The sequence below is a fragment of the Salvelinus sp. IW2-2015 genome, linkage group LG9, assembly GCF_002910315.2.
Source record: "Salvelinus sp. IW2-2015 linkage group LG9, ASM291031v2, whole genome shotgun sequence".
NCBI lineage: Eukaryota > Metazoa > Chordata > Actinopteri > Salmoniformes > Salmonidae > Salvelinus > Salvelinus sp. IW2-2015.
Window position 1 is genome coordinate 7,475,348 of NC_036849.1, and position 26,772 is coordinate 7,502,119.

General features: G+C 40.8%; 1 protein-coding gene across 3 annotated transcripts in view; it reads left to right on the forward strand.

Moving 5' to 3' along the window:
- Positions 1-26,772, forward strand: part of mipol1 (mirror-image polydactyly 1) — a 73,946-nt gene that overhangs the window by 21,924 nt on the left and 25,250 nt on the right. The window contains exons 3-10 of one of the 3 annotated variants that reach the window (XM_023994108.2): positions 4,647-4,734; positions 5,711-5,787; positions 12,595-12,925; positions 15,738-15,876; positions 16,894-16,999; positions 19,421-19,550; positions 24,819-24,852; positions 25,350-25,520. In XM_023994108.2, the coding sequence (XP_023849876.1) occupies positions 4,647-4,734; positions 5,711-5,787; positions 12,595-12,925; positions 15,738-15,876; positions 16,894-16,999; positions 19,421-19,550; positions 24,819-24,852; positions 25,350-25,520 (1,076 nt within the window). Of the gene's footprint in view, positions 1-4,646; positions 4,735-5,707; positions 5,788-12,594; positions 12,926-15,737; positions 15,877-16,893; positions 17,000-19,420; positions 19,551-24,818; positions 24,853-25,349; positions 25,521-26,772 lie in introns of all 3 variants that reach the window. The other 2 variants (XM_023994107.2, XM_023994109.2) reach the window with 2 other exon arrangements.

Here is a 26,772-nt window from a genome sequence, read left to right on the forward strand (position 1 = left end):
CCCCCCCCTTAATGCTGGGGGATCAGAGCTTTCCGTCCTGTTGACAGACTGCCACCCAGAATGGATCCATCCTGCGGAGGATCTGCAGTGGTGCGGCTTTCACCATACTTTCCCCCATTCCCCAGGGCTCAATTCAATTATCACTATCACTGAGGCTGAGCCTCCGATAGATAGAGATCTCGTGGTCCAATTCCTTCCTCTCAGGGCTCCCAGTCTACCATCAGAGAGGCACTAAGCCCAGGTATAGGCCTAATCAGGGTGTAGGCACACATTCACACACCATGATTAGTGAGGTGGTTTAATAGGGCAGCTCTACTGGGTGGATGTAAACTATTTGACCAAAAGTTTTACTTTCCAATAGTCTTTCACTTTGAGGTAGCAGCATAAGTTTGAGGGGGGGAAAGTTCTGCAAGAGTGATGAGACGCAGGTTCATCATCAATACTTATTAGAGGTGACCTCTCTCTGCCTGCACCGTGGCAGTGGTGTTGTCTGAGGTTTACCTTTGTCAACTTAGCACATTTTTTTGGCAACAAATATGCATTGTCTCCTGAAAGGTGGAGTCACTTGTACACAGCACTAGTACCTCAAACAAAGTTATGCTGTCTGGCGGGAGACAATGACGAAAATGTCATTCGCTCAGTTCTCTTAGAAGTTGTAGCCACACATCTATCTAGCTTTAGAACGTAGTTATGTTATAATGTATATCACTTGAAAGTGAACAAATGTAACTAGCTATGTCACCGTTTCAGGCAGGACACTGGCGGCTGTCAACGATAGCGGCTGTGAAACGACCTCAACAGAAAGCTCTGCATCACTCGTCGTGGTCGGCCATTGTGTGTTCCCTCTTTGTTCGCCTCTCACACACCTCCTGCTCTTTCTTTGCCCTCCATTTATCTTGTGGGAATGGTTAATATTACACACAGATCAATATTTGTCCCTTCAGAGGTCCTCAAGTTGAGTGTTTTTTTTTTTACCAGTCTATTCAGCATTTTGTCAGTTTTGACGGTGGATTTAACTATGAAATGGAAAGGTGCTCAGGTCAGTTGCTGCATAAAGGCTGAAATGTGCCCTGGCTGGCTCGGTGCTTCATTGTCCATACCTTTTAATGTCATGGAATTCCACCCTGTACTCGGCTCTCTTTAAACGACCCTTTACAAATTACCTGTTCGCTTTCTTTTAAGAATAGCCCCATGCCCAAATATGTAGCACTGGCATGTAGACCTATGTAAGAACCCTTTGTGGAAGTTTTGAGTGAAATGTTGTTGAAAGTTTGAGAAAAGATCTTTGTCATCATTTGGATTAATGACTTAAAGCCCCCAATAATTGTCTAACTTTGTTGTTCTAAAAAGGTTCTTATTTTATCGGCACATTAGGCTTATGTCTCCTGATAGTTTCAGAAAGAATCGGTTAGCTTTCACTTATTTTTTTTATGGTAAACATAAAACTTGTATTTGAAAAACTAGTGATTCCATACCAGTTGATTCAAATGAGAAATTGGTTGTTTTTCTTGTATTTTTAGCATGAATAATACATGTTAACTATATAACCACACTGTTATTGCAATAGTCAAATCAATAAACGACATAAGTTAAAGTGTAATACATTTAATAAAACAATTCCACATGCCATAGATGGGCCTTTTGTGGAGCAAAATAGGAAGAATGTATACTAAATCTTTTCATCCCAGGGAAGTCAAGTCCATCACCTGCCTTCGAACAGGCAGCCCATGACAATCAACTGTCTCAGCAGGTGCCCTCTCTGGGTGTTAGTGTTCCATGCCGTATAAGATGTATGTTTACCTAACCACCTACTACATTCTCCATCCATCTGCATTTTACTGGACGAAAAACCATAAGCACGCCGCTGCACAATTAAACCTGCTTTAAGTTCCTCTCCAGATTAATGTCTGTATCAAAATTCATAAAGAATAGTGGGAAGATTTGAGGCCTGAGCTAGAGGATTCACAGGGATTTTGTATGAAGCCCATTTAATCAGGATAACACTGTTATTAATATTCATCAAGTCAGCTGGAATACAAATGACTGTGGAATCTGGAAACTTTTGCCGCGGAATATGTATTAAATGCAGCTTAAAAAATTAATGGAATTTTGTTTATATTAGGGGGTGAGTGGGGGGAATGCAAAACCCGGTATTGGTTGACTGAGATTGGGCTTAGATATTTCTTTTTGAAGAATTCCATCTTTGACAGACTTCAAAGGCTTTTTCAATGAATGCGATGCATGAATGGTCATTTAAAAGGATTTAAAGACATTACGCTGCAATAATTGTACATGAATAATAAGTAGCCCACAGAGGCAATTAGCTCAAAGTCTACAAGGCAAGAATATGAAGATCACAGAAAGACAGGAAAGGACAAAGAAAATGAGAAAAGTTTGAAATGCCGGATAAAGCTGGTTTCATCATTTAAAGGCTATTGGCATGGATTTTAAACCAGCACTCTTTCACCATTGTTTCAATTGCAGGCATCTGTTTGTCTCTTAAACATCACTTAATTGAAACAATAGTATATGAATTCTAATCCAATTCATGAATCGGGATAGCTCACAATTTGAGTTAGGGTTCTCTTTAAGCACCCAATTATGTTCTGTGGACCATACCAGGCACTTGTAACATGATTGATCAACATGCATACTATTTCTGAAATACATTTTTAAAAGTGCCCAACCTTGCTTGTGGGAAATAATGACCTTGACAAAAAATGACCATAATATAACTGCTAATCACCATGAAAGGATTTACTATGATGACTATAAGATGATGATTGGATTGATTGGTTCACATGTATTCATTGATAGGCAGGTCTTTGTATCTCCCACATAACCTCCTCCAAGTGCAACATTAAGCTTTAAAAGAGCAACTCCCAGACTCTCATCTCGTGGTGCAAAACTTCTATGAAAGGATAGAAATAAAGTCTCTTTTTGGGGGAGGAATGGATTATTGGATCATATTTCATTAAGGCTTTGTTTGGTGATTCGCTGTGTGGAAACCCACGTCAATCAATGATTCAAGTTCGTATTTTGTCGAGCTGCGCCCTTTGCCGTTCCAATCCCATCTCGGTTCCTTCATTCTCCCCCCAACCAAAATGATGAGAACATCAAAAGGTCAGGTTTGTATGCTCTGTTTTTCTGCTTCTCCTTTATCAAAGCTACTTTCTCATGTTCATGTTAAAGGATTACCAATCTCCTGAGCCATACCTACCACTGCTACCAGCCGTACCAGCTCAAAAGTCCCTCTCCTTCTACCAAATCCTCCCCCAAAAGACTAGCTTTTGCCCAGAGTCTATCACTGGGATTAATGGAGCCCTGTTGTTTCTCCCACAAAAAGCCAGTTGTCCGTTCACGCCTCACCGTGTCAGAGCTGAATAGCGTGTGAGCAGTGTGTGAGCAGTGTGTGAGCAGTGTGTGCTGGCTTACAACACAGGGATAATGTTCCACTGGCATCTGCCCTAGAGGTCACCCACCCGCCAAGCACCCAACCTCCCAAGAGCTTTCTCTTTTTCCCTCTCTTCTTGTTCACTCAATCACTCTTTCTCCCTCCTCTCCTAGATCCGTCTCTAGGTCTCCTTCTTCACCTAAACTCTCAGTGGTTGTGGACCCACAAACTCATATGCCTTGTTATTTCTGTCTTTCAACAACCCTAGCCCTCTTCTAGAAACATTGTTTGGGCCATCCGTATACCCAAAAGAGAAGGATAGAGACACTTCAATAGCCCTTTCTGGAGATTCTTAATTGATTGTATCTCGATTAGGCTAATTGTTAGTAAGACATAACCTTATCTATATGGCTCAAACAATAGAAACCACAGTGTGCCTCTGAAGTTACCCCACCTTCAGAATGCTAAACCAGCTCCCACACTGCATCTGGTAGTGTTCTGTTCAAGTCGCTTGCTGCAGTCAGTGTGTATTCTAATAGTCTTTTGTCTTAGCCCCTTCACCACTAGATGGTAGCCCTCTCCTACAGTGTACACACACACACACACACACACACACACTGCCTAAGAGCAACAGGCTCCCTTCCTGCTCCCTCCTCCAAACAGTGAATGTCAATGGTTCCCTTAATTGCTTCCAGTCAGTGTATTTGTTGCTTGCTTATGAATTAACTTGCAGTTATCGGAACCAATTTAACAGCCATCCTTTAATTACACCTGAGTAGAGGCTGAACTTTAATTGGTGGGGCTTCCTAACGAGCAAGGAGGATCTGATACGGGGCTTGAGCAGTATTAAATGACTGTTTACTTTCCTGATAACTAAAAGCATTAAATGATATCTGCGTGACGGGATTATGATTTGTTAATTGCCGGCATACATTAGTGCCTTGATAAACTGTTAGTTAGAGCAATGTTACGCAGTGGAAAGATAGGGAGTAGATAATGAGATGACTTAAATAAAGCACCATTTCACTCTGCAAATGAAAGATGTCGGTCTTGTTTTGCTATACTCAGGGAGGTTATTAAAGATCCTCTCTCTGCAGCAGAGGTACCCCTGAGATCATATTGACAGGCTATAATTAATACTAACCTTTCCTCTAGGCTAATGTACTATAAAGTGCCTGCTTCGGGTGCCTCCAACGAAATGCATTTTTCCTGATTTTTAAATGAATCATATCCATTTCTATATTATTTTCAGCTAATCCTAAAGTCAATGAGGAGCTGAAACAAAGACTGCCCTCCCCAGTAAGGCACCAACGCTCAGAGACCACGCTGCCACAACTTGGGTAAAGATGCCGTCGTATTATTCTCCTCCGCTCGTATGTACTTACATTGTTTGGGTATGGCTTTTCACCCACGTGACAAAAAAACGTTTGTTATAATATTACGGGATGTTTATCAGTGTTACTGTGACGACTCACTGCAATAATGACTTCTTCTTTGTTGAGTTGTGTGTTCTAAATCCTGAGTGAATGTTGGCTACAAAGGCTAAAAATACAAGCTCGTAGTCTTCTAGTTTGTTCATCCTCAGTTGAATGCGAAAACTAAATTGGATACGAATACAATTAGCTACTGTACGGGGAGTGTGTGCACTGTACACTATGTCAATGTGTTAGGTACCTTTGTTCCCGCATTGTCGATTGTGTTAACATGATTTTCATTGCACCCTTGTCTTCAAAGAGCATTTTATTTCTCTCAACAACACCCTCTTTCAGACTCAATGCTGTTTGTAAATGTCCACAAAAAGATCAGAAATAGACCCACCACATCCTGTAAAAAGGATGCTAGGAGACTTTTTCCAGTTTAAAGATGGTTAAGACTTGCTTGCCGTAGCTTACAGGCTTAGCACTGGGAAGGTCATGCTGCTGTGACAGTGTTGACAGTGATGAGCTCTCTTTTCCCTGACCCCACGACTCACCTGTCAAGTCCCTGCTTGCGTCTCAAAGGGCACCCTATTTCCTATATAGTGCACTACTTTTGACCGGCGCCCTATGTAGGTAGGGCGCCATTTGGGACGCGGCCCCTGTTAGCTATAGCAGTGGCCCACTTGAACATCTGAGCTCAGGCCATGCTCAGCTATAAATTCTACCATACCCATCCATGCACTGCAATATTAATGGATATTAGCAGTAGATTCAAAATCATTTTGAATTCATTTGAGTACATTTTGAATTGTTTCATTTGAATTCTTCATCTAAGTTTCTTCAGAATTTCACCTTTCGTTCCGTCAGTTTAAGTTTTTATTTTGCTTTATTTCAGAAGTACTGACTTGGGAGCCATTTTGGGCACAACATCAAATCAACTTGTACTAGAGGTACCTGACAAAGACTGGCCACAAGGTATCTGACCTTTTTTTAAATTCTTCTTCCTATCTTTCAAGACACAAAATATAACATTTTGTAAATGGATATCTTTCTTCAGTGCTTGAGCACTAGGCTGGCTGTATGTATCTGTGTTTGTAATTGCACATTATCGGAATATTTTGTCCACTTCAGTATTTGGAAACCTGTGTAAATGACTGCAGATTTCAGAGCCTGGGTGTTCCTGCCTGTTTACCCACTTGCTTTAGTTTCAATGCTGTTCCATGCGATACATAAACATTTATTTACAAGTGTAAATCACTTCCAGCTACGGTGTCACTCTGCCATCTAATAACCGTTACCTAGACCGTCCGAAGTCATATGGCACTGCCACTATTTAGATAAACTGGTTGGATTGACAATGAGCGATAAACAGAGTATTTCCCCATTGATTTATATGTACACTAGATGACTGACAGGGGGGTGCTGTTTTGAAGCCACCGCGCCTCCATCTTGGCACTCCCTCACCGTTGTAAAAAAATATATTTTGGAAGCTATAGAAATGCATTTACTAATGTCTACATTTGTTTTGCCACATGTATTTTATTACATACACCTTAATGCATACTTTAAATTATATTATGTAAGCTAAAGATAACATTTTTAAATATGTTTCCAAAAATTCCTTAAAGTTAAACATTTTTAAAGTGCTAATGTAAAACAATGGTTAAATAAATGTAATTTTGTGCTTGAAACATTTCATTGAAAGACTGTAGAATTCCATTCATTCCTATGGAGGACTGCTACTTCTGGGGAGTGCCAATATGGCCGACCGATGGCTTCAAAGCCTCTCATTGGCCAATACATAGCATCAGCATTCCAGGGTTTATATACGTCATTGGTATTTACCCACCCTTCACCAAACACTCCTGATATGTAAATGTATTCAGCTCCTCTGCTCAAATATACATTTGGGCTGTAGCTAAAACACTTAGTCTTGCTAGCCAAACAGCTATTAATGACATGGCCTGTACGGTTATTAGAAGATGGCAAGCAGAGTGGTGTTTCCTGTGGTATCAGGAGCGAGCCAGAAAGGAAAGCAAAGGCTGCTGGCCCTACTCATCATGGGTACATATACTTCTTCCTAAATGTCCTCCCGTACTTGTTGGTGTGTGCTATCGGCCTCCTAAGCATAATCATTTATATGATTTACTTGAATCGAATTGTTGTGATCACAATGTATTTGCTGATAGGAAATGTATTCCGCTTGGCGATTTTAATACCAATGTGCACTTATCACCCAAGAAAAGTTAAATGCCCTGTACAACTTTGATCAGTTATTTGGACTAAAACAACTGATTGTTGAGCCAACCCAGGTGTGAATTAACAGTAAATCAACTTTGGATTTGATTATTGTATCAGATCAAGAGAAAGTCTGTCAGTCAGGAATCTTAAATATTGGTTTTAGTGATCATATGGTAAACTACTGTACCCGTAAGAAATCAAAAATCCTACTTGAGCCAGGTAATAACTACATGAAGGTACGGTCTATGAAAGGAATGTTTTGTAGAATGACTTGTAATTTAGGATTGGTCTCATGTACTAAACTGTGATGATGTTGATCAAACTTGGTATCTTTTTAAAGATATTTTTCTGTCTGCACTCGACTCTCTGGCTCCGGTGAAACAAATTCAAATCAAACAGCGGTCAGGGAAATGGATCACTTACGAGATCTTAGACCTCATAAGGAATAGGGATCACTATCTGGCCAAATTCAGAAGGACAAATCTACAACAAGATTATTGTGGTTATATTAACTGTAGAAACCAGCAATATACAAAATGGATAAGGCCAAATCCCAACAATACAAATCAAATTATATTGGTCACATGCACATGGTTAACAGATGTTATTGCGAGTGTAGCAAAATGCTTGTGCTTCTAGTTCCGACAGTGCGGCAATATCTAAGTAAAATCTAACAATTCCACAACAAATACCTAATACACACAAATCTAAGTAAAGGAATGGAATAAGAATATAGAAATATATATATATATGGATGAGCAATGTCAGAGCGGCATAGGCTAAGATGCAATAGATAGTATAGAATACAGTATATACGTATGAGATGAGTAATGCAAGATATGTAAACATGATTAAAGTGGCATTATTAAAGTACATAGACACTGTTAATGAGAACTTACATCAGCCTCGTAAACTGTGGAACATGTGAAAGGACATTGGCTCATAAACTCCCCATAAGGTAAAATCTTGTAGTATTGGCCTGGATATTGATGATGTTTTATTCCATGACCAGGAAAAGGTTGCAAATTATTTTAACACATTTCTGGACACTATGGCCAGTCTTTCATGAACAACTTTTACCATAGTTAAGGTATCACAAATGACTACTATGCTTATTGAGCACAAACAAAGCAACTGGGCTGGATAACCTTTCTGCAAGATTCATAAAGGAGAGCCTTCCTGCAAGATTCATAAAGGATGGTGCTTGTGTCACTGCTAAAATGATAACGCATATTGTGAACCTATATTGGAAACTACAGGCCTGTGTCGATGCTCAGCACCTTGTCCAAAGTTGTTGAGAGATTAGTTTTTAATCAACTTGAAGGATACCTTCTCGAGCACACACTTCTTTATGAACTCCAGTCTGGCTTTAGAACAGCTCATTCCACGGATACTTGCCTTATCCACCTTTTTGACCACATCGAGCAGGAAAGTGAGAAGGGGAACTATACAGGTTGCAGAAAGCTTTTGACACTGTGGACCATGAAATTCTCCTGATGAAACTGAAATGTATGGGTTTAAATGATGTAGCAGTGATTTCGTTTAGGTCTTATCTGACCAACAGAACACAAGTATGTAATGTTGGTGATGTTCTGTCAGAGGCCAAAGAAATATCCTCTGGAGTACCACAGGGATCAATTTTAGGGCCTCTCTTATTTCTTATATACGTTAATGAAATGCCAGATACAGTAAAGTGCAAACTCCTGCTTTATGCTGATGACTCAGCCATACTGGTATCAGGGAAGGATATAGTTTACATAGAGGAGACCCTGAGTAAGGAATTGCGTTTTGTTAGAGATTGGTTAACTGACAACAAATTGTCGCTACATTTGGGGGGGAAACTGAATCGATTTTGTTTGTAACAAAACGTAGATTGCTTTAGGGCTGACAAGATAAAGGTAAACTGTGCAGGCAAGGAGATTGAATCTAAAACAAGTTAACTTATCTTGTTGTGTCCCTAGATCAATCCCTTTCTGGAATCCTGATTGCTGCAAAAATTCTTACTAAAATGGCGAACAAATAGAAATGTATATATCTATATCTACACTAGATATTTTAACAGTTGTGTAAAGTACTTAAGTAAAAAATACTTGAAAGTACTACTTAATTAGTTTGTACTTTACTATTTTTATTTTTGACAACTTTTACTTTTCACTACATACATTTTCCTTGACACCCAAAAGTAGTTGTTACATTTTGAATGCTTAGCGGGACAGGAAAATGGTCTAATTCACACACTTATCAACAGAACATCCCTGGTCATCCCTATTGCCTCTGATCTGGCGGGCTAACTAAACACAAATGCTCCGTTTGTAAATTATGTCTAAGTGTTGGAGTTTGCCCCTGGCTATCCATAAAGAAAAAAGAAAAAAGAAAAAAAGATGGTTTGCTTAATATAAGGAATTTGAAATTATTTATACTTTTACTTTTGATACTTGTTTAGCAATTACATTTACTTTTAACACATAAGAATATTTAAAACCAAACACTTTTTTACTTTTACTCAAATAGTATTGTACTGGGCGACTTTTACTTGAGTCATTTTCTATCAAGGTATCTTTACTTTTACTCAAGTATGAGAATTGGGTACTTTTTCCACCACTGTATTTTAACATCAAAGTTAAGAAACTGCTTGTCTCAACCTTGATTCAGTGTCATTTTGATTATGCCTGCTCTGCTTGGTATAGCGGGCTATCAAAAAAGCTGATGCAGGTCATGCAAAATAATGTTATCAGGTATATGCTGAATGTCCCCCCTAGGACCCACATAGGGGTACAGGAGTTCCGGGAGGTGGGCGTGTTGCCTTTGGAGTCCAGAGTGGACCAACTTAAACTTAATCATATGTTTGACATCTTAAATGATCGTGCCCCAGGTTATATGAAAAACCACATTGTTATGGTCTATAACCAACACAGTTAAAATACCAGAGCTAGTGTTAGGTCTTGTAAAATCCCAAGAGTAAACAGACCTGTGAGGAGCACATTTTTCTATACAGGGATTTGTCTATGGAATAGCTTCCCCCTTTTAGATCAAGCAAAGAAAAAGTAGAAATGGTTTTAATTTGGACAAGGTTGTCTAAGTAAGAGAAACCACTCCACTGCCCCTTGTGCCCCCTACTGCTGGTCAGGTGTATTCATTTGAAGGATCGGTATGATGTGCAAGGAATAGATTGTTTTAATGGGAAATTAATATGGTTGATTTTTAAGGTTAGGGAGAAGTGCTGAGGATAGTGCCACTTTTTAGGATGTCAATATAAATTTAATGTATTTATGGTTGTTTGTAATTTTGTCTTGCCTTTTATTCATTATATGTGTTATTGTTTTTACCATCGAGGACCACTTCGGAAACAAGCGTTTTCATTAATACTTTTAAGTGATATCCTCTGGGTCCACATTATACATATTGTTGTATATGTCTGTTACCCAAAATAAATTCAATTCAATGTGTCTTCTTGACTTTTACACTTTTTACCACATAAAACATCACATCTGTCCTTGCAGGCCCAGGCTTTGAGTTGATTTTTCTCATCCTTGAAAGGAGAATCTCCCTCAGTTTTTCCCCATAGGAAACAGCCAACAGCCCATCCACTGTCAGATTAAACAACACCAGCTCTCACCATTGGGAAATGCCATACTTTGTGGAGGCAGTTGTCTTTGTGGGGACCCGCCACGACCAGATAAAAAAAAAAATTAAGTGGTAAACCAGGTTTAGGAACAATGTGTCCCATATTTTCAGTGTGACAAAGGGGGCTATATAAGCGCGTTTGGTGTTATTCATGTTTGAATTTACTGTTTGCATTGGTGAGTCTTAAAGAGAATACTAATAATTGTCTGCAACAATCCAGAGAGGAGGACCCTGGCAACAACGCTACGAGGAGGCGGCAGACCTCCCTGATCTCGACTTCAAAACCTGACCTTTCGCAAAATAATTGTCACCGCTAAGCTGGAGCTTCTTTTGGACATAGTGGGGCAATGCTGCTCATGGGCTTTTCCATCACAACGCATTTATTAACACAACAGACTGCTGCTTTAAAAAAGAAAAACGTTTGATGCAATGTTTGATGCTCTTTAAACCAGCTCATGTTTGAATTCTACCACATTTGAATTGCATTGATGTTTTATTCCTTAAAATATATTTTGTAACCATAAAGAGGAGTCATTTTTCATGCAACGCTTGAACGAGGAGGTCAAGTTGGAACTTGGAAGGCAATCATACTTTAAAGTACTGATGGGAAGTCCGGCTCTTTTTACTATCTCGGATCTTTTCGACTCTTTCAGTCAAAAGAACAACTCTTTCGACTAATTTCGTTCATTTGATTCAATCATGCCTAGTACTCAGGGCCCCCTACCGGTGAACGATGAACTGAAAACTCGAAAGAGTCATGATTCTACAAAGCCTCTGACAAGTTGTTCACCATAGGTGGCTTATTTGAGCTGTCATTTGTGACTGAGACTTGTAAACATGTGCTTTAAACAATGTACATTTGTTGATTTCTAGGCATACCAATAAGATTATGTCTTGATACATTTGAAACCAGGCCTAGCTGAGGCTGCAACCGGATTAGATTGTGAACGACTCTTGGCGGAATGCATTGCTTGACTGCAGTGTGGGTGATAAGCAGCGCAATGTCGTTTGCGAACTGCAGGCCCCCAACGATTCAATCTCAAGTTGGAGTTTGTTGAGCAGAGGCTGTGTATGTAATGGTTCTACAAAGCTGTGTCCATCATCACATTCAATAATCAATTAATTGCATTCGCTCTTCCACCATGCCAGATTAATTATCAGTTCTAAACATGTATTTTTCTTTTCGATGTTCATAATAATCATAACTTGACCTTTTTGAATATGATTTTCTTTAAAGCATTTTAGCTTATTTTCTATCAGGATTGAGCATTAGAATTTGACTTGAAAGCTTGGAACGTTACTTTAATCACTAAGCAGACACTCTTATCCAGAGCGATTTACAGGAATAATTAAGGTTAAGTTCCTTGCTCAAGGGCACCTCGGCAGATTTGTCACATAGTCGGCTCGGGGATAGGGAATGCTCTAACTGCTAGGCTAGCTGCCGCCCTTTCTCTCCCTCTCTTCTCCCTCTTCTCTCTTTCTCTCTGGCTCAGCTCTCAACAGAAACATTTACAGAGCACCATGTAGTTCCCTGCCAGCACCAGTCACCAAGCCTCTTTGTATTCCCTTGTTTCCTCAAGAAGCCCCCCCCACCCCTCCCCAAAATGACTGAAAATAGCCCATTCCACCAGCTCATAATTCACTGGGTCTTTAAGTGGAACAATATTGTCATGGTCGGTGTTGAGGATGCTCTTAGATGTTTTATTTCTATTCACACGCCACTAATGTCCGTTTATTTTCTTACCACATGTTCATTTAAGCATTTAACCGTATTTTGCACAGTGATTGATGTGTAACCATTTTCCCACAACTTCCGAAGGATCTTGAACAAAACATTTACCAGATGCTGCCTGTTTTTTTTTTATAGCATTTGTACCCTATTAAGCTTAATTCATTCTGTCATCTCGGTAACTTTAGTCCCCCAGTATTTTAGACCCATAGAGGAAGAGAGTCGGACATCCAGATCTCCCTCACCCCAGGCCCACCACAGGAGATCTCCCTCACCTCAGGCCCAACACAGAAGATCTCACTCACCCCAGGCCCACCACAGGAGATCTCCATCACCTCAGGCCCACCACAAGGCTCCAGACACAGGCAGGAGGATGGAGGAGGAGAGGACCTCCAGCCGGAGCCCATTTACCCAGGACGGCTACAGGTCAGAGGGTCACAGCCAGGGGTCGAACGGCAGTCCTCCAGTCTACAGAAGACACCTCGTCCCTCCAGACTCCAGCCAAGCTCTCCAATCAAGGTGAGCTCTCTTAGAGCCCAATCGTAACTAACGCTGTAGTCAGAAATACATAAATCATATTTTGGTCAATAGGTGATTTTCGAAAAAAACAAGTTACGTGCACGGCTCCCAGAAACACTTTAACGAGAAACACATACAGTGCATTCGGAAAGTATTCAGACCCCTTGACTTTTTCCATATTTTGTTACATTACAGCCTTATTCTAAAATTGATTAAATAATTTTTTCACTCATCAATCTACCCATAATGACAAAGCAAAAACTGTTTTTTATACATTTTTGCTCATTTATAAAAAATAAAAAAATCACATCACATTTACATAAGTATTCAGAGCCTTTACTCGGTACTTTGTTGAAGCACCATTGACAGCGATTACAGGCTCGAGGCTTCTTGGGTATGACCCTACAAGTTTGGCACACCCGTATTTTGGGGAGTTTTTCCCACTCTTCTCTGCAGATCCTCTCAAGCTCTGTCAGGTTGGATGGGGAGTGTCGCTGCACAGCTATTTTCAGGTCTCTCCAGAGATGTTCGATCGTGTTCATGTCCGGGGTCTGGCTGGGCCACTCAAGGACATTCAGAGACTTGTCCTGAAGCCACTCCTGCATTGTCTTGGCTGTGTGCTTAGGCTCGTTGTCCTGTTGGAAGGTGAACCTTCGGCCCAGTCTGAGGTCCTGAGCACTCTGGAGCAGGTTTTCATCAAGGATCTCTCTGTATTTTGCTCAGTTCGTTTTTGTATCGATCCTGACTAGTTTCCCAGTCCCTGCCGCTGAAAAACATCCCCGCAGCATGATGCTGCCACCAACATGCTTCACCGTAGGGATGGTGCCAGGTTTCCTCCAGACGTGACGCTTGGCTTTCAGGCCAAAGAGTTCAATCTTGGTTTCATCAGACCAGATAATCTTGTTTCTCATGGTCTGAGTGTCACGTTCCTGACCTGATTTCCTTTGTTTAGTCTTTGTTTAGTTGGTCAGGACGTGAGCTGGGTGGGTGTAGTCTATGTTATGTGTTTCTTTGTTTAGGTTTGTCTCATTGGCCTGATATGGTTCTCAATCAGAGGCAGCTGTTTTACGTTGTCTCTGATTGGGAACCATATTAAGGTAGCCTGTTTTCACTGTTGGTTTGTTGGTGATTGTTCCTGTTCTTGCGTTCATCTGTTTTTGTGTTCTCTAGTTCGGGACTGTAGCTTCGTTGGGTTTTCGTCTGTTTATTGTTTTTGTTCATATTGAGAAGTATTCTAATAAATTATGGATACGCACCACGCTGCGCTTTGGTCCTCCTCTCCTTCGACCGACGAAAGCCATTACACTGAGAATGTTTAGGTGGCTTTTGGCAAAGTCCAAGTGGGCTGTCATGTGTCTTTTACTAAGGAGTGGCTTCCGTCTGGCCACTCTACCATAAAGGCCTGATTGGTGGAGTGCTGCAGTAATGGTTGTCCCTCTGGAAGGTTCTCCCATCTCCACAGAGGAACTCTAGAGCTCTGTCAGAGTGAGTATTGGGTTCTTTGTCACCTCCCTGACCCGATTGTTCAGTTTGGCGGGCGGCCTGCTCTAGGAAGAGTCTTGGTGGTTCCAAACTTCTTCCATTTAGGAATGATGGAGGCCATTGTGTTCTTGGGGACATTCAATGCTGCAGAAATGTTTTGGTACCCTTCCCCAGATCTGTGCCTCGACACAATCCTCTCTCCGAGCTCTACGGACAATTACTTTGACCTCATGGCTTGGTTTTTGCTCTGACATGCACTGTCAACTGTGAGACCTTATATAGACAGGTTTGTGCCTTTCCAAATAATGTCCAATCAATTGAATTTACCACAGGTGGACTCCAATCAAGTTGTAGAAACATCTCAAGGATGATCAATGGAAACATGATGCGCCTGAGTCTCATAACAAACAGTCTAAGTACTTATGTAAATAAGGTATTTCTGTTTTTTATTTTTAATACAAACCTGATTTCGCTTTGTCATTATGAGGTATTGTGTGTAGATTGCTGAGGAAAATGTTTTATTTAATAAATGTTTGAATAAGGCTGTAATGTAACAAAATTTGGGAAAAGTCAAAGGGTCTGAATATTTTCCCAAGGCACCGTACATGTACCTGTGAAGGAGTATCTGTACCCACTATAACACTTGGCAATATTGGCGCATGAAGATGATGTAATAAAGCGTCACTCCAGTCATTTTAATATAGCCTCTTTGTTTCCTTGTGTGTGGTCTGTCTGGTAACGAGCTGTTTCTGAGTGACCTAAACCTGTGTTTCTACAACATAAAGATGTGCTACAGTATCTTTGTCCTCTTGTAAAGATATTCAATCAAAGGTCACATGATTTGGCATCTGATATGAAGGTMTAGATAGATAGATAGATAGATAGATAGATAGATAGATAGATAGATAGATAGATAGATAGATAGATAGATAGATAGATAGATAGATAGATAGATAGATAGATAGATAGATAGATAGATAGATAGATAGATAGATAGATAGATAGATAGATAGATAGACTATAATTTGAGGCATTGCTGCGCGGAATCATATTCCTGGCTACAAGAGGGAAGTAATCTACATGGCAATACACTGCCGTAATACCTTAATATTACCTTAAAGGTCAACTGTATAATTTGCCTAATATAACAGAGTAAATAAAGACACTGTAATATGCCTGAAATAGTGCAGAGTGCATCCCTTGCGTATTTGATAATTGCGTGTCTGTTTCGTTGGAGACAAGGCTATAACTAATTTGTGTTGCCGTTCGCTCTCAAGTTTTAATATTGTTGCTCTCGCTCTAATCAAATTATTTTTCTCCCATAATGCAGTATAAAAGAGGACCAAGGAAACATTAAAGTTAGCAGTAGTTCCTTTGACTCCAAAAAGCAAATCCTCGTCCTTGACAAAGAGAAGAATATTGCCTTCCTGCTGAAGGAGCTGGATTCACTCAGAGAGCTCAATAAGAAGGTAGGTTGAAGTGTTAAAGGAATCTTGCCCTGCTAGATACAGGTCCTAGCTAAAATACATGGCATTTGTGGTTCCAGCTTTTTTTCACTGTTTGTAATATATGCAGTATAGGCTATGTTTTTGATTGTGAGCAATATCTGTTTGTGACTCAAATGTCCTTTGTCTTAACTTGTCCTCTTCCTCTTTAAATAGATGATTGTGTTGTGTCTGTCACAGCTGCCAACTATTGAGTGTACACCTCTCTTGACGGTCCACAAACGTTACCCGCCATGTCCAAAGCATATGACTAGCTGGTTATGCTGTCCTGTCCTGTGTTTGGTCTGGAGCATGCCCAGTGTCCCTCTGTGCACAGGCTGCCTCCTTGCAACTGAGCGCCTGTTAGAGAGGCTGTAGCCACAGAGAGGCCCTCTGAAACGGCTATAATTGATGCCTCTGGTTTGCAAGTAGCTGTGACTCCTGACAGAAAGTCAGGAACAGTTCCCAAGAGTCTGTTTTTGCTGGCAGGGCCGTGAGAGCCGACTCTGAGGACTCAACTGAGGCATGTTTTCAAAGTGCGGGGGGGGGAAACACCAACTCGGAGCAAAATATTTAAGACAGGAGGTTAAATCTATCACTAGGTCTTGTAAAATATCACTCCCCGACAAGATTTATAGGAGTTCAATAGCAGTTCTTCTTTTTTATTGGCGTCTGAAATAATGTGATGTAGAGGCTCGATTGTATAACTTGTTATAGAATGCCTGAGTGATAGTATCTATATAATATTCTGTTTGTTAAATGGATGGTTGTCACCACCCGGGAAACTACAACAGTTATTTAGTATGTCGTCAAACTTCAGGATGGAGTCAGGTGTCTATCTGGTGTTTTGCATTAGAGTGAAGCAAGTTAGCGAATATGTCTGGACACGTACTGACAGGCTGCAACTCAGCATTGGTTGGGGTCAATTCCATTTTCAATTCATTTCTCAATTCAATGAACGTGCCAATTTTGAAGTCTGTCTGATTTTGTGCTCTCCGGCAGCTCCGGGACAAGTTGGCCATGAGGGAGAAGGAGTTAGAGAGCAGGCTGGTGGACGCTGAGCTGATGCAGACTCAACTGGATGCCCGGGCCTGTGAGAAGGCTGGAGGTACAGTATGGAGGGGGAAGAGGCTAGGGGAGAGAGGACAAACCCTGGGCCTGTGAGAAGGCTGGAGGTACGGTATAGAGGGGGAGAGGCTAGGGGAGAGAGGACTAACACCTGGGCCTGTGAGAAAGCTGGAGTACGTTATGGAGGGGGAGAGGCATAGGGGAAGAGAGGACTAACCTGGGCCTGTGAGAAAGCTGGAGGTACGTTATGGAGGGGGGAGAGGCTAGGGGAGAGAGGACAAAACCCTGGGCCTGTGAGAAAGCTGGAGGTACGTTATAGAGGGGGAGAGAGGACTAACCCTTGGGCCTGTGAGAAAGCTGGGAGGTACGTTATGGAGGGGGGAGAGGCTAGGGGAGAAGAGGACTAACCCCTGGGCCTGTGAGAAAGCTGGAGGTACGTTATGGAGGGGGAGAAGGACAAAACCCTGGGCCTGTGAGAAACGCTGGAGGTACGTTATGGAGGGGGGAGAGGCTAGGGGAGAGAGGACTAACCCTGGGCCTGTGGGAAGGCTGGAGGTACGTTATGGAGGGGGGAGAGCTAGGGGAGAGAGGACTAACCCTGGGCCTGTGAGAAAGCTGGAGGTACCTTATGGAGGGGGAGAGGCTAGGGGAGAGAGGAGCAAACCCTGGGCCTGTGAGAAAGCTGGAGGTACGTTATGGAGGGGGGAGAGGCTAGGGGAGAGAGGACTAACCCTGGGCCTGTGAGAAAGCTGGAGGTACGTTATAGAGGGGGAGAGGCTAGGGGAGAGAGGACTAACCCTGGGCCTGTGAGAAAGCTGGAGGTACGTTATGGAGGGGGGAGAGGCTAGGGGAGAGAGGACTAACCCTGGGCCTGTGGGAAGGCTGGCCGTAGGAAGGGTCAAACAGTACAGTACAGACAGTACAATACAGTACATTGAGGATAATAACATCTCAAATAAAGCCTATTATCTGACCAGTTATATTTTTTTCTGCGCTGTAATGTAAAGTGATGGCCCATAGGATTTTCAAGATGGCCTAAAGGCAAGCAATGTCTACAAGATGAAGTTGGAACGTAGTTCACCTCAGGCATTTTATCCCTGATGAACTTTGGTAGAAGAAAAACGGAGATGTCAAGTGTGGAAAATAATTATACATTTGTTTTACATGCAACTTGAGTATCAAAAGGAATTGTAACTTACTAATCGTATTTGTTAATGTAATTTAACCGCTCCCAACCTTCACTGAACAAATATTAGAATTTAGCTGAGCAAATAACTTCTTTTCTTTACTATTGCTTTTTTTCTTAGGTGAGAGCCCTCTCAACCCACCTAATAATTCAACTAAATACCGTACATCGCGCTGCACAATTAGCAGCTCCAATTGTGCCTTTAATAAATTTAAAGTGCGTTTCGTGTAGCCTATTTGCCGTCCTCATATTAATATGATTTGCATGGCTCAGGGAGGCGATGTTTAATGAGCAAATTCCAGCTAAAATGCTATATTGATTTTCTTACTGAACTTTGTAATGGCTTACAGCGAGGCTCACTGTTTATCATTAAGCCATCTCTGAGACAGTAGAGGAATTAGCTGTTGATGGATCTCAGGGGCTCTTTCGTAGTGGGATTAACAAAGGGATCTGAAGACAGTGGTAATCCCAAAATCTGCTGGTTTTAAGGAAGCCGGCATACAGCGCAGGAATTTCGGGACCCGGGTCAGGTGTAAGCTGAAGGGAAATCTCTCCCTGCCAGGCTACAGAGTCTGTATCAATAAGAAAAGTTTTCCCTCCATGAGTGGGACAGACAGAATTACATAAAAGCACTCATGGATGGACTATTTTTCTTTTTGTCTAACTCAGTATGTGCTCTTCATAACTCAAACTCAATTTGGCAACACATTAGACAAATCATTTCACAGCTCACTCTCACTAAAACCTGTGCAGTTTTCAGACATTAGAAGAACACAATGTTTTTGGCTTGAAAATGTTTGTTCAACCTTGTTTATAAAATCAAACGTCTTGAGTTAGGGTTAAGAACTGGCCAATCTCTTAACCATTGTGAGATGATGAGTACTTGCTGATGTTGTGACAATGTAGACCAACGGCCTGTCTCTGAGGCGCAGACACTGTGTCTTTATTGCTTGGGGCAACTATATGTCCAGCCTCTGTGGAGATCACCTCAGCAGTTCACTTCCCCACAAAATGAGTTTGACTGGAGTTAATACCTGTGCCACAGTGTTTCAGTGGCAATAACTTTCTTCCACAGGGAGCTTATCGTTGTTATTGAGCAGTAACTGATGGTCAGAAACTAAGAACAATGCTTCCTCTCTCTTTATATCTTTCTTTCCCTCTCTCTATTTTACTATTTCTCTTTTTTCTATTTCCATTACTACTCTCTCTCGCTTGCTTTCTCTCTGTCTCCCCTCTCTCTCTTTCACTGTCTCTCTCTTTGTCTCTCTCCTTAAGCCCTAGTGGAGGAGATCTACCAGGCTCAGAGGGATAGGGACCAGGCAGTGATGGCCCGGCTGCGTCTGGCAAATGAAGAGCGGGACGAGGCCCTACTCAGGGCCAAGCGACTGCAGCAGGCGGTGGCTGAGTATGTAGTAAACCACAACATAGTAAACCACAACACACCACAACATAGTAAACCACAACATAGTAAACCACACCATAGTAAACCACAACACACCACAACATAGTAAACCACAACACACCATAACATAGTAAACCACAACATAGTAAACCACAACACACCACAACCATAGTAAACCACAAACACACACAACATAGTAAACCACCAAACACATCACAACATAGTAAACACAACACATCACAACATAGTAACCACAACACATCCACAACATAGTAAACCACAACACACCAACAACTAGTAAACCACAACACACCACAACATAGAAAACCACAACACACCCACAACATAGTAAACCACAACACATCACAACATAGTAAACCACAACACACCACAAATAGTAAACCACAACACACCACAACATAGTAAACCAACAACATACCACACATATAAACCACAACACACACAACAAGTAAACCACAACACATCACAACATAGTAAAACCACAACATAGTAAACCACAACACATCACAACATAGTAAACACAAAACACATCACAACATAGTAAACTACAAACATCACAATAGTAACACACACACACATAGTAAACTACAACACATCACAACATAGTAAACCACAACACATCAAAACATAGTAAACCACAACACATCACAAACATAGTAAACCACAACACATCACAACATAGAAACCACAACACACCACAACAGAGTAAACCACAACACACCACACCAGAGTAAACCACAACACACCACAACAGAGTAAACCACAACACATCACAACATAGTAAACCACAACACATCACAACATAGTAAACCACAACACATCACAACATAGTAAACACAACACACCACAACAGAGTAAACCAAACACACCACACCAGAGTAAACCACACACACCACAACAGAGTAAACCACAACACATCAAACATAGTAAACCACAACACACCACAACAGAGTAAACCACAACACATCACACATAAGTAAACTACAACACATCACAACATAGTAAACTACAACACATCACAACATAGTAAACCTCACACACACAACATAGTACACCACAACACATCACAACATAGTAAACCACAACACATCACAACACACCACAACATAGTAAACCACAACACACACAACATAGTAAACCACAACACTCAACAACATGATAAAACCACACACATCACAACATAGTAAACCACAACACAAACAACATAGAAACCACAACACCTCACAACATAGTAAACTACAACACCTCACAACACAGTAAACCACAACACATCACAATATAGTAAACTACAACACATCACAACACACACAACATAGTAAACCAACAACACATCACAACATAGTAAACCACAACACATCACAACATAGTAAACTACAAACACATCACAACATAGTAAACTACAACACATCACAACATAGTAAACTACAACACATCACAACATAGTAAACCACAACACATCACAATATAGTAAACTACAACACAGTAAACCACAACACATCACAATATAGTAAACTACAACACATCCACACACAACATATAAACACCAACACATCACAACATAGTAAACTACAACACACCACAACATAGTAAACCACAACACATCACAACATAGTAAACCACAACATATCACAACATAGTAAACCACAACACATCACAACATAGTAAACCACAACACATCACAACATAGTAAAACCACAACACATCACAACATAGTAAACTACAACACATCAAACATAGTAAACTACAACACATCACAGCATAGTAAACTACAACACATCACAACATAGTAAACCACAACACATCACAACATAGTAAACCACAACACATCACAACATAGTAAACTACAACACATCACAACACAGTAAACCACAACACATCACAATATAGTAAACTACAACACATCACAACACACCACAACATAGTAAATCACAACATAGTAAACCACAACACATCACAACATAGTAAACTACAACACATCACAACATAGAAACTACAACACATCACAACATAGTAAACTACAACACTCACAACATAGTAAACCACAACACATCACAATATAGTAAACTACAACACAGTAAACTACAACACATCACACACACACCACAACATAGTAAACCACAACACATCACAACATAGTAAACTACAACACATCACAACATAGTAAACTACAACACATCACAACAATAAAACTACAAACACATCACAACATAGTAAACACAAACACATCACAAACATAGTAAACCAAACACATCACAACATAGTAAACTACAACACATCACAACACAGTAAACCACAACACATCACAATATAGTAAACTACAACACATCACAACACACCACAACATAGTAAACCACAAACAATCACAACATAGTAAACCACAACACATCACAACATAGTAAACTACAACACATCACAACATAGTAAACTACAACACATCACAACATAGTAAACTACAACACATCACAATATAGTAAACTACAACACAGTAAACCACAACACATCACAATATAGTAAACTACAACACATCACAACACACCACAACATAGTAAACCACACAACATCAAACAACATAGTAAACTACAACACATCACAACATAGTAAACTACAAACATCCACAACACACCACAACATAGTAAACCACAACACATCACAACATAGTAACCACCAACACACCACAACATAGTAAACCACAACACATCACAACATAAGTAAACCACAACACATCACAACATAGTAAACTACAACACATCACAACATAGTAAACCACAACATAGTAAACTACAACACATCACAGAGCAATTCAGGATTCAATTCCGTGACAATTCAGGAAATAAACAGAAATTCAAGTTTCCTCATTTTCTCATCCCTGGGACATTGACCCGTTCTGCTTAAATAACTCGCCTCTTCTCTGTCACAATCCATTTGAATTCAGTCAATTCAGAGTGTAACTTACATTTCAAGGAACATTTGAATTTCAATTGATTTCCTGAAATGAATAAATGGAAGTGGTGTCGTTGACCCCCAACCCTACCACACAGGACCACTCTGATCAATTACAGTAAGACACCTATCTCCCTCCCTCTGCTCTCACTGTCCTTCACAACACCAGCAGTACAGAGACATGTTGGGAAATAAATAGGAGAAAGCAGTCTATGAGATAATAGTGAAAAGCATTACATTTGTTCTCTCTCTCTGCTAAACTCTTTGTTATTTCCTCACTTCCCCATTTTCCCCTTCTATGGAAGTGGGGACGGAGGGTTTACTGACAGCTATAATGGGTCAGTGTGTTTACTTGCCATTGCTTAGGCGAACTCCGCTTTGTTCTTCAGGCTAGTCGACAAGGTGAATGGAATGGCGGTGCAAAACAAGTGGGGGGGTGGAGAAAAATGCAATATCGACTGGTTTGGGAATATATCAGAGGAGTGTGACATTTCATAAGAGTCCCCTCGTCCTCCGTGCGAGGTTGTCAGTCAAGAGTTGCACTGTATAGGAAATCAATCAAGTCCTTCAGACCAGCAGATCTTTACCAGCCTGTCTGAGAGGGCTAATTAATGTGATCTTTTTGTTTTGTTTAGGTGGTTGTTCGACTTGGGTTGGATATGTTCTTATTAAGGTCCAGGACCTTTCAAATTAAAGCTGCATTGTCCACTAGGAAAGAATGGAGGCAGGCAGGCAATATTAGCTGGTGCAGTTTAGAAGTAATTACATTTCTACTTAAGGGAATATATAACTTTCTGTCAGAAGCAAATCTATATTTCAATAAGCCTTGGTATGCTGGTTGGTCTGAGATCCACTTGCATAAATCCCATTGTTGTTGTTTTTATATATATCCAATGTATTGTTTACTCTAAAACATTTGTCAAACATATTTTTATCTCAAATCACATTTATTTGATATTGCCTTTTATTTGAATGATTAAAATGATTTAAATTGTCTGGACTTATTGGTTGGCATGAAGCGCTTTCAGCCTAGTATTATGCCAAATAGCCTGGCAATCTAATTAGAAAAACAGCACATTTCATCTCTTCAACGGTGTCTCCCAGCCTTCCTGGTAGAACGAAAAGGTAATTGATAGCCAAGCACAATCCCATTATCTTAGCTGGAATATGGAAAAGCATGTTCTGAACCTTTATTTTCCCAGGCAGGTCAGTGGCAGGCCCAGTATGATTGAGTATGTACCTTTATAATGGGAGGTGATCCGTGTAATGCCTTTGTAAATGAGCTGAAGAATTGTTGTTTTTTTCCATGAGAGGACCGACAGACTGGCCTCCTGGGGGAAATCACATTGGCACTTTTTTAAAGGTGCAATCAGCATTCTGGTCTCAGCATGCGTCCTCCCCGCCACTGTTTCAGTCAAAAGCTGAGGCCCTTTTCAATTGCAGTGTACTATAAAGGGAATAGGGTGCCCTTTGGGATGCAGACAGGGAGAGGTGCCTCGACAGGTAAACGTTTAAACTGGGTTGTAAAGAGCCATGTCCCGTCCTGATTGAAGCCAGAGGAAAGCTGGTGTTATTGATATGCTATATGAGTGTTGTTTTGGATTGTATTTTGATTAATACAATTTTGTTGTAAATCGCTTCAGTCTCAATTTATAAAAAACAAAAACATTTAACAAGCAATATCATTTTATTGTTGTGTCCCCTTGGTAAACTGGTTTATGTCTAGTTGTTATCTAGAAAAACACTCTGATGAAGGTAGATTGAGACCAAAAATGTGGTTAAATAAGATCCCTTACACTTGTTAGAAGCATGAAGATTACCACTACCAGTGTGCTGGAGTTGCTCTTCTTTTTGATTGTTAGCAAGAAGAATGTACTGAGTGCTTTGAGGTGGTCCATAAATCTCCTGACACACTGCTGTAATTACAGTAGTCTTTTCTCTGTAAAGGTGCTCAATACTGCACACCTACAAATGATTCAACCCCTCATCTCAGCACATATGAACAATTGATCCCAGTAGTCATTATTAGCAGTAAACATGAATATACAGGGCATTACTGGAGGAATAATGGCTGGAGTCTGCTGGCACTTTTCATATGTTGGGGGTGTCTTTTGTTCTGATCATCGACTCTGAAAGCCTCCAGAACAGAACGCAATTATTGGATGTGAGGAAGATTTGGGAAGTGATCTCATTTTGCCGCACTAAGGAAAGGAAACTCTCTCTCTCTTCCCTCTCTCTCTTCCCCCCTCTCTCTCTGTCCTCTCTCCCCCTTTCTCTCTCTCTGTCTCTCTCTCTCCCCCCTATGCTCAGCCTGGAGAATATTAACCCTGAGGAAAGCGACGCGGTAAGCCCTCCCCTTAGGAGCTCATGTGGGCTCACTTTTTTTCTCTCACCAGAGTGTCCTCAATAAAAATGTATTGGGAAACGAAGGACAGCTAAGCACATTTCAACACTATGATATTGTTATTTTAGTATATTTTGTTAACATCTCCTTAAATAAAACATATGACTATAAATATATTGTTATTATTGGCTTATGAAGGCTTGACATTTTTAACATGAATTCAGATATATCCTACATGTGCACACACCTATGCACCACATCTGAGAACTGATATTTGTGCAACTGTAGCATCTGCATATTTATTTAATTTTTGTTGTTTTGTATGTTTTTTTTTATTTTGGTCAGTTGCTGGTTGTTGAATTAGGAATGATGTGTGTGTGTGTGTGTGTGTGTGTGTGTGTGGTGTGTGTGTGTGTGTGTGTGTGTGTGTGTGTGTGTCTGTGTGTCTGTGTGTGTGTGTGTGTGTGTGTGTTACACCTGCTTGTCGTGTGTGTTAGGACCTTGAGGAACTGCTGAACAGGGTGAACAGTGCAGATTCAGCGCTGGGGATTGAGCGTAGCGGCGGGGTGATCGTGGACCGGCTGCAGAAGGTCCGGGAGAGAAGGAGGAAGATTACAGCAGAGGAGATGAATGCTGTTATAGAGGAGAGAGAGACAGCACTGGCCAGGGTGGGTCTGAACGACACTACACACACACACACACACACACACACACAAACAGTCGTTATAGAGGAGAGAGACATGTACGCCTTTCATTGTGTCAATGTTTCAAAAATTAACCACACTGTCTCCTCTGAATACTGAAAAAAATTGCTATCTCCAGCACTATTGACATCTCTCCCATTTTCTCAATTTTAAAATGCCCTTTGATTGGAAGTCTATTTTGCCGATACACACAGACACACATAGGCAAACACGGCTCACCTAACTAGTTCACATATACACAAAGCAAGAAATCTCTTCCCCCCCTCAAACAGACCCACACGCAGGGGTTTTGTCTGACGTTATCTGTTCTGATTCAGTAAAACCAACTACTTGATTCACATTTGAGGTTGGGGTAGTGTAACCTCAAATATTTGATACATCCATCTTACGTGGATATTTTCAAGGATTTAAAAACAAACAAGCAGTCGGACAAATATTGACATCCAGATATTATACCTCAACATTCAAATGTGGGCCCGGTATTTGCTTGGATATCTGGCATGTTGATATATAGACTAGACCTCTCATGTAGTGATTCAGTGTCCTGTTTTACAACTGGGTTTGTTTGAGGAGAGTTATGCAGACAGGCCACTGTTTTGTGCCAATGTGCAAAACAAGTCCATATATTAAAGCTTCCAATTGGCTCATTCATCCCCTCCTCTCCCCTGTAACTATTCCCCAGGTCATTGCTGTAAATGAGAATGTGTTCTCAGTCAACTTACCTGGTAAATAAGGGTTAATAAAATAGGAACCTGTCACAGCCCCACAGTATTACTGTTGACCAAATTATCAACGGGGAAATCTCCAAATTATAATTTCGGGCAGGGGTTCCAAACTTTTTCACTCAGGCCCCCATTGGGGAACTTCCAGCACCCCCCGTGTGCGAGCCCCGTCTATTTCTATAGGCACAAACACTGTACATGACACAAACTGTTCACACCCCTCTTCTTGGCTGAGAGAAAATGTTGTATGTTGACAGTTTATGTATGTCCTGTAATTCTACACATTTTGTCACGGGGTGCAGAGAACATTTAGCCGTTTTAAAGCTCATGTCCTGCAATTCGACACATTTTGCCATGTCTTATGTGTGTTCATGTGATATTTGAGTGACTCAAATGTTACAACAAAAACATTTGCAAAAGTAACAGCAACAACAACAAATTCGCCGACATAGGCTAGTTGATCTGTACATTGCTGGCAAGTTATAAATAGCTCT